The sequence below is a fragment of the Planococcus citri genome, chromosome 4, assembly GCF_950023065.1.
Source record: "Planococcus citri chromosome 4, ihPlaCitr1.1, whole genome shotgun sequence".
Lineage (NCBI taxonomy): Eukaryota > Metazoa > Arthropoda > Insecta > Hemiptera > Pseudococcidae > Planococcus > Planococcus citri.
The window spans coordinates 16948002-16966621 of NC_088680.1; the positions used below are offsets into that span (position 1 = coordinate 16948002).

The window sequence follows — 18620 nt, forward strand, 5'->3', positions numbered from 1 at the left end:
CTGGACAGAAGACCGCTATTTTGCACATTTTGGTAGGTAAAATTTTGTGGTGAGTTATTTCTGGAGCAATTTTGGCACCTCACCACGAATAAAGTGTGCTGCAAAAATTCGACTTAGCGTTTTTAAATGTAAATAAGAAAGGGTAAAAATTGATAAAAATTTTAATCAAAAATGTGGAAACACCACGAGATTTTCAATTTTATTGCGAATTTCTTCAAATTTTTCAAGTATTAATGCATAAAATCATCGCTTCAAGTCGCAGATTCAGTAGAATGTCCTCATCTAGCACTTTGAAGGGGAAAGAAAATTAATTTCAACTGTGATCAGTCCGTAGACATGAGTTTTTCTCAAATAAACCGGTATGTATTCAGCCTTATTACTTTCTTACATTGAAACTTTTCTTGATTATGAACCTATATCCACCTCTTTACGTTTTCTTAGATATTGGGGCGAAGACCCGAAACCAGAAGCTCAAAGTAATCCAAATGCGTTGAGCAGTTTATTACAAAAAATCGAAGAGCGAAAAAAATACAAGAGGAAAATCCAGGATAGAAATGAAACTAAAGAAGTTATTCAGGTCACTCCAGAATCAACACCGGTTACTGAGGAACCTCCGGCTAAAAAACTGAAATCAAACGAATCTAAAATTGAATCGAGCAGTGAGCCGAATGAACCTGAGAATTTCACTATCCTTAAAAATTTGGATTTTAAGAAAATTCAGAAGGTAATTTCTATGATACTTGAGTGCCTTTTTTCGTCTTGTATTACATTGTGGTTTTATTTTAGATCAAACGAGTACTGCCTGGATGGCTGGCTAATCCTTCTGTGGTATCTGTAGACTTGAAGAATTTATCTGTTACCATTAATGATATCCCCTATTTGGATCCTTCTTTGGTGAATCAGCTGCAACATAATAAAATCACTCATTTTTTCCCAGGTAATTGATGAAATATTGTAAATTTTTCGTGGTTAATACGCAGCAATATTCGTAACAAAATTTTATTGTTGTTCCAGTTCAAAGTCAGCTAATACCTTGGTTATTGAATTGTCATCGTAAAGGTCATAAATTTTGGCATCGTGATGCCTGCGTATCGGCTCCAACAGGAAGTGGTAAAACACTATCGTTCGTTTTACCGATTATTCAGGTATAACTTTCAAATTTCATAAGAATTTATCAAGTATAAAAATATTTAAACTCTTTATTTGATTTACAGATCCTCAAAACTAGATTAATTACTCGTATCAGAGCATTAGTCGTGTTACCAACTAAAGATTTAGCGTTTCAAGTTTTCAAGGTGTTTAAACAGTACGTCGGTGTGACAAATTTAAATGTGATCTGTTTAGGAACATCTACGTTAGAGAAGGAGAGAAAGAAATTGGTTTCATCGGGTAAATAATTTTCACTACTTGCACGTTGAATCTCAACTTCTTTCCAATAATTAAATTTCAATTTCCAGATCCCGTAAATGGATATCGTAGTTTAGTCGATATTGTGGTCACAACTCCGGGACGATTAGTCGAACATATCAAATACACCAATGGATTTTCACTATCGAATTTGAAATTTTTAATCATCGACGAAGCTGATCATGTTATGGAATCGACGCAAAACGATTGGCTGAAACATTTACGAAACCGTATCCCTCCTTTTGGTAAATTATTTCGAATTTTTGTCTTATCATTTATTTTCACATGGTTGAGATTAATCTGATTCTTTGATGTGTAGAAAAAAATTCATCATCGGTGTTTTTAACATTGGCAAATGTTATTGAGAAACCTCCCAGACCTCAGAAATTATTGTTTTCTGCTACTTTATCTCAAGATCCTGAAAAATTGCAACAACTTGGTCTCTTTCAACCGGTACTTTTTACTTCTGTCGTGAAATCCGATGAAAAAGAGAATGAACCAAGTGAGTATATATCTCCCTGATTTATACAGTTTTCTTGAACGTTTTAAAAAACCAAAGTCGTGTTATTTCAGAATCAGAATCCAACCGAGGAGAATTCATTGGTAAATTTACAACGCCGAAAGAACTCACGGAATATTATTCAGTCTGTTCGTCGGAAGTAAAACCTTTGGTATTATATCATCTAATCAGAAAACACAACTGGAAACGGATTCTGTGCTTTGCCGATTCCATAGAATTCGTGCATCGTTTAGTGAAGCTTTTGCAGCAATTGAACGTAAAAGACGAAGAAACCAAGTCTTGGAATATTTTCGAGATGTCTTCGAAATTATCACCACTTGAGCATAAAAAAGTGCTTCGTAAATTTTCCAAAGGATCTATTGACATGTAAGGAATAAGTATAACTCAAAACTTCGCCACCTACTTCGATAAATTTCTAATTCGTAATGAATTTTCAGTTTGGTTACTACCGATTCGTTAGCTAGAGGTATTGATTTACCTGGTGTGCAATGCGTTATTTTATACGATGCTCCTAAATTTGCTAAAAATTATATCCATCGGATTGGAAGAACTGGTAGAGCTGGACAAGAGGGTAACTCGCTTGTGATTGTTACGAACGAACAAGTAAGCAATATTTTTTTTTGTTGGAAATTTTTTATGCTCGAAATGGAAATAATTCGTCATTTTTTATGTCTAGGTGGACGAATTTAACGGCATTTTAAAGGTAGCTGGTAAATCTAACGTTAATGAAATTAAAGTCGAATTGGCAGATTTGAATTATTTGGATAATGCGTACAAATTGGCTTTGGAAGGACTGAAATCAGAAATTCAAGTAAGTTGGTCAAAACACAATGGTAGTTTAATTGAGCTAAATACGTTTATTGGCCTTTTTTTTATTCATTTTTATAGAAAGAAGACGAAAACAAGTTGCGAACAAACAAAGCCATTAAGAGCGGTAAAGTACGAAATGTTGGCAAGAAAAGGAGTAAAAAGAAGACCACGATTGCGAAAACCGAATGATCGCTTGTTTATTCGAAATATTTGTATTTTTTTTACAAAATGAAATGTTCATCTACGTAATTTCTTGTTATTTAAATTCAATAAGAAATTTATTGAAATCTAAGTTTTATATTGTAGAAATGAATCACTTCATTCGAATGTTTCTACTATTCTGCCGGTGAAATTATCGTTATATTCAAAGTACGTGGGTAATTTCAGTCTACAAGTGTATTAAACCACTCGATGAATATTCATTAAACGTTGTACGTCGAATAAGCTCAGAGAGTCAGACCTTCTCAATAAAATCTATTAGGCCTATTTGAAATCCCTCGCGGAATAACTTATATTCCTCGTTCATTTCATTTCCTGTCTGATGCAGATAACTTTGACAACAAATTTCATTTGTTCGAACAACAAACTAACACAAATTTAACCGTGAAATTCTATTTTAACTCAGAAACCGTCGTATATCACTCTACATAGTATTTTTATTTTCGCCTTTCACCATCAGGTCCCAACCAATGTCAATATATTTTTTTTTTCAACGTGAGTCCGGTGAGTCCATTCTTTAACCTTTGTTTCTACTGAAAACAAACAATCGTTGCAAGAAAGGATTTGTTTTGAACAAGTGGTATCCTTTCTTTTGTAACGGAATTTGTAAAGAAAAAAACAACCTTTGATAGTGACTTGATCGTTTACAAAAACTGTTGTTTGAAACCTTTTCGTTTTATTACCAATGTATCGTTTCATCGAGAAAGTGAGAAGTTACTAAACGATCCGTTCTTTATAGTATGTTCACTAATTTTTTGTGTGTGGTGGGTTTATTACCATCATTTGAACCAAAAAAAAAACAAAACAAACAAACAAATCGCAATAAAAAATAGTTCACCATCACTTACCTATTTCAAGATACGTACCCTACCTATGTAGGCATCTAATTTTGAAACTCGAAGAAGAGTTTGCACGTTCTGCTAACCGAGAAAAAAAAGTAATCTACGACAAAAAAATGTTTTCAAACAGATTTTTGAGGTGAAAAAAATTATAAAAATGATTAATATTCGCGCATGGGAATATTCAACAATGTTGTGCTAAGCTGTGTAATCAAATTCTAATGATAAAATTCAATGCACGATTCATTCGAGTTAAACGACCGCACAAGGATAGGTATTATTCGATAAATTACGAAATCAGAAATGTGCACTGTGCAGTTCGATAAATTTCAACCTAATGTTTAGCCTAGTACCTGATCGTGTTTTGAGTTGAAGTTAAAGGTACAGAAAGGTACCTAACATTTGAGATGATGAGAAATTACAGAAATGTTTTATTTTTAAAAACAACTTGGGCTATTCTGGTTAATGTTTTAACTCGTTGAAGAACATTAGATTCATTAAAAAGTATCTTGATAGTGATTATTCTTCATGTTCAGAATGAGTTAGATTTTGTAACACATGTAGGTTCATGAATGAAGGAATAAGTTAGTGGAAAAGTCATACATTTGAACAAAAAAACAGAAACAGGCCTACAGAAGTCATAACTCAGGAGAAATGAAACACTGAATCGTGTTTTGAAATGAGCGATAGTTATGAAAATGATGCTCTAATTAAGATCTTAGATTCGAGCAATTTATTAATTATTGATCGCTGATGTTTTTCAGTGATAGAGCAGTCGTCAATATTTTCGCTGTTGGATTTCAAATTCAACAGATAAACGAACTGTTTCGTTACATAATAATTCAACATTCGAGATACAAATTCAGATTATCAAATTTCAACGCATTATTTAAACTTTTCTCATTACTCAACGAATGAACTGTCAAGGGTATAGTATCAATTATTACATGTAAATTAGCTACCCTCATCCCTAAATTATCGTGATGAAAAAATGATACTCGAAAAACCTAATTATTTCACGTTCAGATCATTCAAAACTTCAAAAGAAATCCGATTAGTTACTAATCAACAGTTAACACCTTCAGCAACTAATTATCTTCGGCTACCTGCTACCTTTCAAATAAGCTCATCATCATTCATCCCCTTAAATAATCATCCCTCTCGAATTGCTAATTTGCGGAGAAAAAAATAAAAATAAATACTGTAGGAAACATATTAACGCACGTCAACAACAAATAACAACGTTTATTATAAAAATTAACAAGGAACATTGAAATTACGCTCGACCATAGAGTCCGAACGGCTCCCAAAGCTCGCGACGCGAGTACAATTGAATACGTCGTATCTTACGATTTAGCCTATTGATGAGTTTTTTTTTTGAGTAAAATTTTAGTGTTGGCCTTAGTGTTGGGGGGCGTTGTGTCCGCTCACCTCGGCTTCGCCTCGGTTGCGCGGGTCGCTTTGTTGTTCATACTATGTCTGTTAACTTCCCTCGGCCTTCGGCCTCGGTGAGTACAATTTTTTTATAAACAACCGCAAGTGCTACATACACGGTAAATGTCCAGCCTCCGTCTGAACTCACCAAGGGGAGTAATGCTCATCGAATGAAATATAAATTTTAAACGGCTCGGCTTCGCCTCGCCTAATTCGGCATATCATTCAAAACATAATATTGATAAATTTATTCATTGTTTGAAAGCAAAAAAAAATAATTTAATTACTTTTTCTGTAAAAATTCAACTTGTAAAAATAAAAATCACGAAAAAAAATTTTGAAAAAATTTGTGCCGGACGCGGGAATCGAACCCAAGACCTCTTGCACAGCAACCCGTTATCATAGCTAAGCCGCCACGGAGGCAGCTTGCCGGGTTGCGTTTTTTAACCGTTTACAAGTTGTGAAACATGGACGAAAACTACCCCCCCACGCGCGCGCACGTATACGCGTACATACATACGTACGGGCACACGGGAGCCGTTCGGACTCTATGGTCTATCATCTTAACGCTTCGAGAACATAAACGCTAGTCAGGGAATCGAATACACGAGATCGAGAAGGCGCGTGTACGTAAATACCGCGTAATTACGATGACTATTTCCCACAATCGGCCATCCTTTCCGGTGTGTCGTCCTCGACACACGATTTTCCTCGTTGAAATGGACCGCTTTCAGAAACGTTAGAAAGGCAGCCACTCGATTTCTCCTCGGAATTCGAATCGTTGTCAGATGACGAATCACTGGGCGATGAAGGACGATTTAACGATGGTTTGCTTGACTGGAACTCACGAAGACGTCTGGTCCAATCCGCCGCTTTCGAATAATCGTATACACGTAGGAAGTTGGCCATTTCCTCGTTTTTAAAACCAGAACATACCGCATTTTTCGAATCTGTCACTGATGCGCCGACATCTTTAGCTAACCGCAGCTTATCGAAGATGTATTCGATCGGTGACTCGTTTTCGTTTTGGGCTCGGAGGGAAAAACGCTCCCACTTGTCGACTACGTTGGTTTCGCTTCCGATAAACGTCTCGGAAAATTGCTGTCGAAAGTCATACCACGTTTTGATATCGTCTGCGGACAGGAGATACCAGGTTTTGGCCGCTTTTAGCAATAAACGCTTCGCTGCTTCTAATTTCTGTATATTGTTCCACCCGGCAATGGTTGCTTGGTTTTCGATGCTGTTCAGCCACTGTTTCGCTTCCGTCGATGATACTTCGCCGGTAAAGTGTGGAATGTTGGGCAATAGCACAGCGCTGCTAGCCGCTCGAACAATTTCACTCACCGTATCAATTGGAATCGTATTTTTCGATGCCGCCATGCTTTCGAGGGTGATCGAGAACAACACAAGAACTTTCAACACTTCAAAAACGAATGTAACGATAGCGATGTCATACGAGGTACCACCTCTTGTGTTAGAATGGCCAAGTATTAGAATGGTCAAGTTGTAGAAAAAGAGGGGAAAAAAGGGAAAAATATTTTTGTTGCCAACCCACTTTGTTTGGAGAAGAAAATTTTGTAAAATAATTAAAATGAAAAGTAAAGCCCAAGTATTAGAATGGTCAAGTTGTAGAATAGTCAAGTATTAGAATGGTCAAGTATTTGAAAAATAAGGGGAAAAGAGCAATCTGTTATAAGAGGATGAGGAAGTGGTACTTAGACTTACTACTTTTTTGGATAATAGGGTACAAGGGTAGCCGTTTTCAGGGTTGGGGGGCGTTGTGTCCGCTCACCTCGGCTTCGCCTTGGTTGCGCGGGTCGCTTTGTTGTTCATACTATGTCTGTTAACTTCCCTCGGCCTTCGGCCTCGGTGAGTACAGTTTTTTTAGAAACTACCGCAGGTACTGTCTACATACACGGTAATGTCCAGCCTCCGTCTGAACTCACCAAGGGGAGTAATGCTCATTGAATGAAATATAAATTTTAAACGGCTCGGCTTCGCCTCGCCTAATTCTCACATTCTCCGAGTCCATGCTGATATTTGTATTTTCTAACACTTGTCCATTCTAATACTTGACTATTCTACAACTTGACCATTCTAATACTTGGGCTTTACTTTTCATTTTAATTATTTTACAAAATTTTCTTCTCCAAACAAAGTGGGTTGGCAACAAAAATATTTTTCCCTTTTTTTCCCTCTTTTTCTACCACTTGACCATTCTAATACTTGTCCATTCTAACACATGAGGTGGTCTCGTCATACGAGACACAGGTCCGACCACTTCTGAATATGTAGGAAACATATTAACGCACGTCAACAACAAATAACAACGTTTATTATAAAAATTAACAAGGAACATTGAAATTACATCTTAACGCTTCGAGAACATAAACGCTAGTCAGGGAATCGAATACACGAGATCGAGAAGGCGCGTGTACGTAAATACCGCGTAATTACGATGACTATTTCCCACAAATACCAAAGTGCAATGTTGCTCTTGCTCCTACTGCTTGACAACACTGTAATTACGCTCCAGCGCGCACCATCGACGCGCAACTTGATTCGCCGTCTCGTTCTCGCCCGCCTCGCAGAGAGTTTGGTGTACTTGCTAGTCGGCCATTTTGAACATTCTCATTTCGCCTTTGGCCTTTCGCAGTTTGGTGGTCGTGTTGGTTGAAGCTTTGAGTATCGTGGCGTGTGGAGTTTTTATCAATTTTTATTTTTTTTCGCCATTAGTTTTTAAGTAATATTTTCTTTCTCGATTGTAATGCATAAATGTGATAAATATGTACGCGTATTGTGTTAATATTAACGTTTTTAGTGTAATTAGTCAATTGTAATCGTTCATTATGTGCGGGTTTTCGTGATATTTCGTATAACTGAAACTAGTTGTCCGACGATGGAGCTGAAATTGCATAGCCCTGTCGGGGCTGAACCTGTTGTTTATCATTGGCCATTGGTCATTGGAAGAGGATCTGTAAGTATACTGTATAATATTATCGAAGTATTACCCCTTTTATTGCTTATCAGTTGGTAATCATCTGATACAGAGAGTACGAACAAGCTATATTGGGACGTACAGAGATGAATAATTCCTCGATGTGTTTCATTGAACTGATCGACTAATAAATTTATCTGTTATTTGCAGGATAAACACGATGGTGTGTTGGAAATCGTCGAAACTATGAGGTAAGTTGGTACCTGTTTCGTAGTACGAGAAACGTGTGTACGGTATTCAGAACCGAAAAACCACGCTTCGTTTATTTTTATCGTTCGATCGAAGGCAGGAAAACTCGACAGAAAACCGTACTACTATTTATAACCCTACGTGTACTCGAAATTAATTGTGTGTAAATCCGATCGAATCGGCGGCGATGCTCGTGAATTTTTCGGCGGGTTTTCTCTTTCTGTTTGATTTGATCGTGTGTGTGCGTGAGTTTCGTACCATCTTTACGATACGAGGTGGTAAGGTAAAGTAATTTCGATTTATCAGTTTAATTCGCAGAGCCTATGATGAAATTTAGTAACTACGCTCGCGCTATCATCAACCGAGCTGAGCTATTTACTTGTTGATAATGAACGTTGTTTTTTGATTTTTCAAGGTACGCGTAGAAGGCAATTGGTTGGGTAAACCGGAAGCGATGGTTAATTTAATTTCGATTACGAGTCGAGTCGGCTTCGGCAAGCGCATAGGGAGCAATGAACGATCAAACGTAGCAGATATGTTGCCATGTGATTTAACGTTCGCTTCGCTTAACGAATTCTTTTCTAAAACGACGTCTTCGAAGATGAACCGGTAATCGTTATACGCGCACGTACGTTCGTTTCGAACAGCCAAAAGCTTCTCCATTAACCTGGAGGGAGTCGCTCATGAGCGTGTGAGAGAGAAAGAGAGGAGAATAAGAAATGAAAAAAAACTAGTCGATAGGGTACTGTTGTCGTCGGTCGTCGAGTGGCCTTCATTCGATAAACACGCTCTCGAACTCGAAGCTCGATGCTCGATGCTCGCGCCATTAAACCGCCAACAATATCCACGTCTATGATCTGACATTATTGTTGAAACTCTCGAGTGTGTAGTCGTCGTCATCGGGTTAGCGAACTTGCTGAATTCTAAAATTGGATCCATTTTCTATCGATTTGCGACTACCATCGATGTGCTCTGCTCTGGTCGAGATTATAAAAATCTATAACGTCGTCGTCAACCGAATAGTGGGACTTATCAAGATTGCACAAGTCATTAACGTCGCCGGGGTCAATGATCACGCAGACTCCCGAACAACAAGAAGAGCCAACAGATAACAGAGGGCCAATGACCACCGGTTACCTGTTACCGCAGCAGTCTGCGCACAGCGCAGCTCTTCACCTACCTCTGTGCTCTGCGTGTCTTCAATGGAATGTCCATAGTCATTGCGTTTGTTCCAGTGGCCTCGCTTCCTAATTTTCTTCTCTTTCTCGACGACCAACGAAATTTCTTCTTCTCGTCCACAGTCGACGACGTTGCTTTTTCAGGCCTACCTATCGAATGTGCATACTGCATATGCCTCGATTCTTTATTTTTTTTTCTTCAATATCTCGCCTGTTGACTCGAAGGGAAACAAGGTCAAGGTTTTTAGTCTTCTTTTTTTTCAAATCCGATCGTTTTCGAGTCAATTTTTTTCCCTCGCCTCGTGTCAAGCGTATGATTTTTATTTCTGAAATTCTCATTCGATTATCAGTCGTTCGCTGAATTTGAACCGAAGATAAGAATTTTATGAAAACGTTCGAATGACACCGATTATCAATCGGTTTACCTCACGTGGCCCCCTCTTGCCTACCATTACCTATCGTAATATGCACAGTTCACTGTATCGATTTGAAGTACTTACGTATGTGTTCTTGAGAATATTGGCAACGATTTTTCACTTGACGACGACGGTATTTTTAGCGGGAAAATACCAGAACCAGCCGGCATACTCGAATGCTTTGTGAACGAGTACGTTATCAGCTCTCCTCCTATCCCTCATCTTATCTTATATAAGCGATTGGTGATTTTAATTTCCTTTCCATTTTCGTATGTTTGCGTATATATCGTACTTCCGTCCAGATTAGAATTAAATGAGCAAAATATACGTGAATTTTGTAAATTCCATCGCAGATATTTTCCAACTTGAATCATGCTGGTCTTTGAAAATAACTCGTGTAATGTTTTTTTTTTTCGTCTCGTGAAACGACAGTTCGACTGATATGACTAGAATGAAAAATATGTGAAAATTTAGCTGCCTATTTCGATAGAGAGAGAGGAAATTGACAAGAATGTGAAATATTATTGATACTTGGAGTGTATTTTTTTTGGATCTAGCTATCTTATTTTATGACTCAGTCAGGTGGTGAAATTAAGGTAGAATACAGATGGCCTTGATTCGAGTTTTTATTAAAATTTAGTGGGATGAGCTTGAGCTTTGTTTGAAATTTTCAGCTTTTGTTGAATTCTGTGATTTTTATTCGTGCTTGAGGTTTGTTTTGGTTTGGTTTCTGTTATTTGATTACTACAACGAGACAATGAAATTTTTGGCAAAATATTCAAACGATTAACACGCGCATTCGGTCTAAATAGCCCTGTTTTGTGACAGTGGTCATGAAAGTCATTAAAAATACACATTCAAGGCCAGAATTTCCCATTGAAGTTTTAATTCATCTGTTAGAGTTGTGTAGATTTATTAAACGAGCCATCTGGACGAGTATAAAGAAATGTGTTTTATTTAAAAAAACGAAAACGATTTTTCCCTCGTCTGGTTTTTCCAGGTCGATGAGATGGCGGAGGGGAAGGGGGGATAGTCAAAACTCATGATGGGAAATTTTTCGATGAAGTGCCAGTGGGCTTTCCTAACTTTGAGCTTCTTGGTATATCTCAGGAGCAAAGCTTTGTGGAAAAAATGTAACGAATCATTTTCCTCCAAAATCGATTTTTTGTTGCCATGGAAGAAATTTTTTAAAAATTTTGAGGTGCAAAAAATTGATTTTTTTAAAACCAAGGGCCTGCGAAAAAAATGAAGGGAAACAAAATGGGGGGGACTAGTCAGAACTCATAATGGGAAATTTTTCGGTATAGTGGGCTTTCCTAGTAATTTTAGCTTGGTATATCTCGAGAATAAAGCTTCGTGGAAAAAATAAATCAGATAATTTTTTTCCAAAATCGATTTTTTTGCCATGGAAGAAATTTTTTCCAATTCTCAAGGTGCAAAAAATTGATTTTTGGAATAACCAAGGGTTCTATGTTAAAATTGAAGAAGAGCAAAATTATGTTGCAAAATTTTTTTACCTGTAGAGAGAGATTATGGGTTTTTTGGACTTTTTTTTTGACATTTTGTGTGCAGGGGTTGATTTTTTTTTTTTTCCAAAATGGTCAAAAAAATAAAAAAAGCCTTGTCTTTTTGCTAAAATTGTCAAAATCTCACTTTTTTTCCTAAAAACCTCGAAAATTGCCAAAAAATCTGACTTTTTTGCCAAAAATCACTAAAAATGGCCACTGTTTTGAAAATATTCCAAAAGTCTCAATTTATTACCAAAAACTCAAAATTTTCATCAAAGAACTGATTTTTAAAAAAAAATGAGGGTTCTGTTTTCGATAAAATGGGAAAAATCAAAGTTGTGGAAAATTGAATTTTGGTATTATTAATCACGATTTTTCTTCTTTGAAGTTTGAACGACTTTTATTCGTTGTAAAATTTTTGAGAGGTAATTTTTTCAGAGAAAACATTAAATTTTTAGCACATCAGGTGGATTTTCACGAAGCTTTCTCGCCCGTAGCGATAGAGATCTAAATATGGGTCAAGAGCAGATAAAGTTTTCCTTTCCTTTCCCCTCATATTACTAAAAAGTGAGCTGGTGGTAAAATTTTTGAATTGAAGATGTATAATGGTATTTTTTGGAAGTAAAGTTTTAAAAATTGATGATTTTCATTGAATGAAAGTTCGACACCTGCATGATTGATTGATGATTCATCATCTAATGCAGACATTTGGTTTCCGAGAGTCTCCTCATGGAAATCAGAATCCAATCCCCCCTCCTCCTCCCGCTCCCTTCTCATGGTCTTGGGCTGCAAATTATGGAAAATTTATTGTATACCTCAAAAATTGATTTCTTTCAATTTTTTTCATCACAGAAATTTGTTTATTGGAAAAACGAGGGGTCCTACGTTAGGATTGAAAAAACAAGCGAAATGAATCATTTTTTACCTGTTGAGAGAGATTAAGTACAGTTTTTTAGAACTTTTTTTTGAAATTTTCTGTGCAGAAGTTTATTTCTTGTTTTTCAAAAATAACCAAAAAAACTTGTTTTTTTTCCTATTCATTGCCAAAATGTCTCATTTTTTTGCCAAAAATTATTAAAAATTGTTATTTTTTTGAAAATATTCCAAAAAGTCTCAATTTATTTCCAAAAATTGCCAAAAATTCTCACTTTCCTTTCAAAAATTACCTTGAGAATATTTTAAGCGAAGTTTGAAAGAGTAACTTGAAGTGTTTGTGATGAAAAATTTGAACTGTTTTGATTTTTTTCACCAAAGAACTGATTTTTGAAAAGAGTGAGGGTTCTGTTCTTTACAAAAATGGAAAAAGTTAAAGTTGTAGAAGACTAAATTTTCAATCTGCTGTATGATAGCGTTGAAATTTTTTTTTTCATTTGGTATATTAATCATGATTTTTCTTCTTTGAAGTCTGGACCACTTTTATTTGTTGTAAAATATTTTGAGAGAGAATTTTTTCAGAAAAAACGTATCAAATTTTTTCCCATATCAGGTAGATTTTCACGAGGCTTTCTCACCTGGAGCGATAGAGATCTAATATGGGTCAAGAGCAGATGAAATTATGATTTCCTTTTCCCTCGTATTACTAAAAATTGAGCTGGTGGTAAAATGATTGAATTATTGAAGCTGTACAATATTTATAATGGAATTTTTTTGGAGTGAAGTTTTAAAAATTGATGATTTTCATTGAATGAAAGTTCGACACCGGGATGATTGATGATTCATCATCTGATGCAAACATTTGGTTTCTGAGAGTCTCCTCGAGGAAATCAGAATCTAATTCCCCCTCTCCCTCCCCCTTCACGGTCTTGGGTTTTCTGCAAATTATGGAGCGGTTTGCACGCTTTTTGATAAGAAATTTTGAAGAAAGAAAAACCTGAAAAAAGTAAAACAAAAGTGGAAAATTTTCAGAATTTTTGCTCCAAATTGCAAGAATGTTTGGAAAATATTTGGGAGAAGAAAGTTCTAAGACAAAATTGCTGCTTTTTCACGATCACTTTTTTCAAAAAGGACCAAAAAAAACTCGAATTAATTGTCCTGAAAAAGTCGATGAAAATTGTCCTTGAAAAATATCGTCGATTATGCGGAGCAGACATCCTGAAAAATACATTCAGAGACAATTTTCCGATACCGGCCACTCTACGACGACCTTGCAAATCCCCACGAGAACGCGACAAGTTCCCCTCCTACCATCGACCAATCGCTCGTTCAACCCTCGTCATCAACAAAACGACCATCAGCATCCCTATTTTGCTTCCATTTCAGTATACTACATGCTCGTTACGTGCAGCCAATACCTCATATATGTACTTACCTACGTACATCAACATTTTTATACTACGCGATATATTGAAAACAAGACTATGTGCAAAGTGGATGATCAGCTGCTTCTCTTCCACTGTACACCATTGTAGGAAAAAAAACCGCGCTCTTATATGAAATCTCCACTCGACGTAAAACTACCACAACTAGTATACTCGTATATCTCTCCCTCTATATGTATATGAGAGAGACGATGAATACTGTATACCCGAACCTATAACAATGTCACCAGCCCCACTGAACACATTGCTCTTCATCTCTCTGTACACAACATACACGTACAATGTACATGTACCTTACCTTCGCATACACATACCGACACATTAACAATTGAACTACTTTTCCGGCGGCCCTGGACGCGCGAAAAAAACACAGAAGCGAAACATCTGCCTGTTCGTAGTGTAAAAAGGGCTTCCAAAATCAGATGGCTGGCTGAGTGGAGTGGATGGATAGGTACAGAGCCGTTGAAAATGCTGTGTCTATTCAGTGATTGCGGATTATTTCGCTATTCGGCGATCTGTGCCTGTTGCTCGATAGTATGGGTATGGGCATGGGCTACTACCCCTCTTTTAAATACATTTCAATAGGTTCGGGGGTGGGTGGGGATCCTTCTCCGGTTAGCGTACGTTTTCAATGTAGAATAAAACAGGTAGGTAGATTATGTAAGTGTTCATGAAATTCGCATACTACGCTTTTTATGTTTATATCGCCGTCATTACCTACCTGTTGATTTGTATATATCGCTGCTCTCTTTGATCGGATCGTCTTTTTTATCGCGTGAATTAGCCACGCCATCGGTGCTGGGACAAATTATCGATGGGAAAACATAAAAATCGATAGTAAATATTCGCGAATCGCTCTTATATGGCGGTGTAATTATTGCCCCGTAATGAGAAGAGCGCACACATGTAACTTTTAACACGAACCCGGTGAATGACTTGGGTTCTATGGTTCCGATAGAACCAACACAGATACACATACCGCGCACGTGTGCCAACAAATTTACTCGTATTTGCAAAAAAAAATTTCTCGGTTTCCCCTCGGGTTCGGATACTACATACATACGAGTATAACTACCATGTAATTGATCGATCGAATACGAAGCGCGTGTCGATTCTATATTTACACAACGATGCATGTGGTTTGATATCTGTTCGTATTTCTCTGCACTGCTCGTGTTGGTGTAGTTGAATTTTACGTGTTTTTTTCGCGATGGGTTTCTTGAATGAGATAATAGGATGGTAATGAATGAGAGGTTGGGATTGGGTGGGGTGTTTTGTGGGAAATTTTGAGAATGTGATGTGATTAACTGATTAGCTTGTGGAAGGATATTTTTATCCAGTGTCATAGAATTATTTCGAAAAAGGTGTGAATCGGTGCCAAATTCAACAATGAAGGGAATTTAAACTTCAAACACACAAGAAAAATTACCAATTTGAGATTATATGGACTATGGAGTTGAAAGTTTGAAAAGTTCAAATGAAATTGGTTATGATGGGAAATCTTACTATTTTTAATTTTTTCATTATGAAGAATCGATTTTTTGGAAAATCTAAGGGGCCTGCAGAAAAATGAATAGGACGAAAATTGTAGAGCATAAATTTCCTATGATAGGGATGTTGATTTATTTTGTTTCAGAGAGACTCTGTTTTTGAGCTTTTTTGGTTACTAAAGTTACTTTTTTTTAAGAAAAATTTGAGTAGCATCCATCGATATTACACTAAATGGATACACAGCGTGTAGAGAGGCGGGTGGGAAATGCAGTGCACACGAAGTTCACAGGGGAAAGGTGAGGTTATTGAAGCGCATCCGTTCGGCGCAAGTGATACCCATCAAAACGTTTTGCAAGGGGGAAGAGGCGATCAACTTCAAATTTACGCGGATCTACGCGGCCACCAAATTTGAATTCAAAATCAAAATTGACCAATCAGATACCATGCGCAGAAAAAAAACGCATCAATAACTAGATAAGCCAATAAGCTATCGTTGTTGTTTTTGGTCGCGGGGTAAATGGACTTGCTGGGTATCCATTTAGTGTAATATCGATGGTAGCATCCCTGTTCTGTGGCGTTGTTTTTGAGATGTTTTGAGTCAGAATTTGTAAGTTTAACTTGGAATAGATTTTTTTTTTCAAGATGGGTTGGAAGAGCTGTCAACTTCTTCTCTTCTATGAATTTTCATGTTTTCATTTTCATTTTTTTTTTAACAAGAATAGGGTCGTTCGAAATTTTTTGGAAATCTTGATCTTGATGAAGTCCTCTTAGTATTTTAAAAATATACGTATTTTGAGATGGATTTTTAAACATGTCTGAAGTCGCAGTGCATTTTTTTGTTGTTGTTTGGATTTTTTGATCAGCTTGAGACATCATGAAAGTTGACACACATCAGTTCATTGAACCCTATTTTGTCTTTGTTTGTAGAAATAACTAAACTGTTGTCTTTTTGAGAGAAAATTTTAAAGGTTTAAATAAACAGCTGATAATTCGTGAAATCAAATTTGCACAGAATGGTAAAATCGTTCGCGAATGATTCGGCGTGAAAAAATTACTTCTTTATTGCTTGTTTTATGTAAAAGTTGATGAAATTATTGAAAACGATTCATAAAAATAGTGAATCAATGCCTTACAAATCATTTCTCTCATATTGATGTTCATAATGAGTTAATGACTCATTTCTCGGATCACTATTCAGCAGGTTATTAGATTGAAATGACTCTTTCAGTCGTTCGTGAACGATTCACTCATTCACATTTTGATCAATTCGATTTTGATTATCAGCATACTTAAAGAACACGAGTGATCGGTGAATTTATGAATTCGTTCGCGAACGATTCAGAAAAATTGTTCAATGTTCATGAATCTTGCTTGCGAACGATTTAAAAATTGAAAATGAATATTTTTCTATGGTGAACGAAAAATCATGAAAATCCGTTACTTTTAATTTACCAATTCCTTCAGATGTGATTCAAATTGAACGAACGATTCATCAAGTCGTTCTCGAACGATTCATTAATAATGAATTTTTCGATATGTTGCACTTTTGAATGGACGATTCGTAGGTAAATATGAAGTGTCAATAAATTATGAATTCGTTCAAGAACGATTCACGAACATAATGAGAAACGTGATTCAGTTCAGTCTTAATGAACGAATCGTTCATTTGTTTTAAGATTAGTCATCGAATACCGATATATTGATAGAATCGTTCTGCTTTGAGATAATAGAATGTCTGAAAATGAGTGATTCATTCGCGAACGACTTGAATTTCGTGTGATTTTTCGTTCGTTTGTGAACGATTAATTGAAAATTTTACCGCTTTTGACTGTTGACAAGGTAGTATAAATGGAGGTAAATTGTCGAAAAAAAATCATCGATATTCGTTCGCGAACGAATCACGAATATCTCGAAAAAAAGTGATTCAGTTCAGTCTCAATGAACGAATCATTCATTTGTTTCAAGATGAGTTGCTATCGATGTATTGATTGATAAAATCGTTTAGCTTTGGATAGATAGGTCGTGAAAATAGAGTGAATATCAGAAAATGAGCGATTCATTCGCGAACGACTTGAATTTCGTATGATTTTTCGTTCGTTTGTGGACGATTGATTGACAATTTTTTCATTTTTGACTGTTAACGAGTATTTTATGAAAATGGATTGTCGAAAAAAATCATCGATTCGTTCGCGAACGATTCGAGTTTAGTCAAGTGATTCTTTCGTTCGTTTGTGAACGATTGATTGAAAATTTTTCCATTTTTGACTGTTAACGAGTATTTCATGGAAATAGATTGTCGAAAAAAAATCATCGATTCGTTCGCGAACGATTCGAATTTAGTCAAGTGATTCTTTCGTTCGTTTGTGAACGATTGATTGAAAAATTTTCCATTTTTGACTGTTAACGAGTATTTTATGGAAATAGATTTTCGGAAAGAATCATCGATTCGTTCGCGAACGATTTGAATTTCGCCTAGTGATTCTGATTCTTTCGTCCGTTCGTGAACGATTGATGAAGTTGTTCTCCTTTGTAAGAATTCATGGAAAGGGAATGTCAAAAAAGTCATTGATTCGTTCACAAACGATTTACATTTTGATAAAATGATTCTTTGGTTTGTTCATGAACGTTTGATGGTGGATGATTTTTTTTCATTTCGTTTCAGATCATCAATGAACGGAGAGTTATTAAAACATCAATATCGTTCAGGAATAATTTGATTCGAGTATTGGCAGATGATTTTTTTTCATCGTTTGAAATGAATCATTATTACTGTTTTTTTTTGTTTCACTTTCTTCCACCTCCCCCTCTTCCCTCCCTCCCATCAGGAAATGACTCACTGAACGAATTGCTTGGGTTTTGTCTCATCCTTGAGGTTTATTTTGGCTTTTCAATCCAAGAAGGCGATTCTTTCTCAATGTGACGAAATCATTTGAAAATTGGCTGAAAAATAGCTCTAATTTCTGAAAAAAAAACATGTGGGAGTGTTCACCATATTCAGCGGAACCGTCTCGAAATCGTTTCACACGAGAACCAAAACCTGCAAAATTGAAGACAACGTCGTCGTCGTCGTCGTCAACGACGAAGTCTCGTGAGGAAGGACAAACCAGATGAAATGAAACATATTTACGCATATATAATTACTCGAAAATACGAATATTTATACGCAAAAAGGCCTACACTCGTTACAATAGCCGTCAATTACGAGTCGAAAGAGTAAAAATCATCGCAAGTACCGGTTTTCTTTTCTCGCTTCGACAATGCAATAGGCTAAATTAATTTTAACGAAGTATGAA

General features: G+C 36.3%; 3 protein-coding genes across 4 annotated transcripts in view; 2 read left to right on the forward strand and 1 right to left on the reverse strand.

The window, feature by feature from the left end:
* The first annotated feature begins 158 nt into the window (after positions 1–158).
* Dbp73D (putative ATP-dependent RNA helicase Dbp73D) lies at positions 159–2986 on the forward strand. Its single transcript, XM_065361539.1, has 11 exons — positions 159–359; positions 442–724; positions 787–937; positions 1015–1145; positions 1215–1389; positions 1458–1652; positions 1727–1909; positions 1981–2293; positions 2365–2530; positions 2604–2738; positions 2816–2986. Exons 1-11 carry the CDS (start codon positions 337–339, stop codon positions 2924–2926), a joined length of 1866 nt encoding a protein of 621 aa, XP_065217611.1. The 5' UTR covers positions 159–336; the 3' UTR covers positions 2927–2986.
* A 2036-nt stretch (positions 2987–5022) lies between these two features.
* On the reverse strand, positions 5023–7714 carry LOC135843977 (uncharacterized). The gene is made up of 2 exons (XM_065362049.1): positions 7495–7714; positions 5023–6688 (listed from the first exon to the last, which is right to left on the reverse strand). The coding sequence occupies exon 2, from the start codon at positions 6607–6609 to the stop codon at positions 5884–5886; it is 726 nt and encodes a 241-aa protein (XP_065218121.1). The 5' UTR covers positions 6610–6688; positions 7495–7714; the 3' UTR covers positions 5023–5883.
* A 122-nt stretch (positions 7715–7836) lies between these two features.
* Positions 7837–18620, forward strand: part of LOC135843976 (histone-lysine N-methyltransferase, H3 lysine-79 specific-like) — an 87104-nt gene continuing 76320 nt past the window's right edge. The window contains exons 1-2 of one of the 2 annotated variants that reach the window (XM_065362048.1): positions 7837–8206; positions 8378–8418. In XM_065362048.1, coding sequence (XP_065218120.1) covers positions 8129–8206; positions 8378–8418 — 119 coding nt within the window. In that variant the 5' untranslated portion in view covers positions 7837–8128. The remainder of the gene's footprint in view (positions 8207–8377; positions 8419–18620) is intronic. The other variant, XM_065362047.1, reaches the window with a different exon arrangement.

Coding starts and splice junctions, on each gene's coding strand:
- LOC135843977 (XM_065362049.1), bottom strand. CDS start 6,609: ATGGCGGCATCGAAAAATACGATTCCAATTGATACGGTGAGTGAAATT.
- Dbp73D (XM_065361539.1), top strand. CDS start 337: ATGAGTTTTTCTCAAATAAACCG. Junction 725..786: donor ATTTTAAGAAAATTCAGAAG/GTAATTTCTATG, acceptor GTTTTATTTTAG/ATCAAACGAGTACTGCCTGG. Junction 2,294..2,364: donor TCCAAAGGATCTATTGACAT/GTAAGGAATAAG, acceptor ATGAATTTTCAG/TTTGGTTACTACCGATTCGT.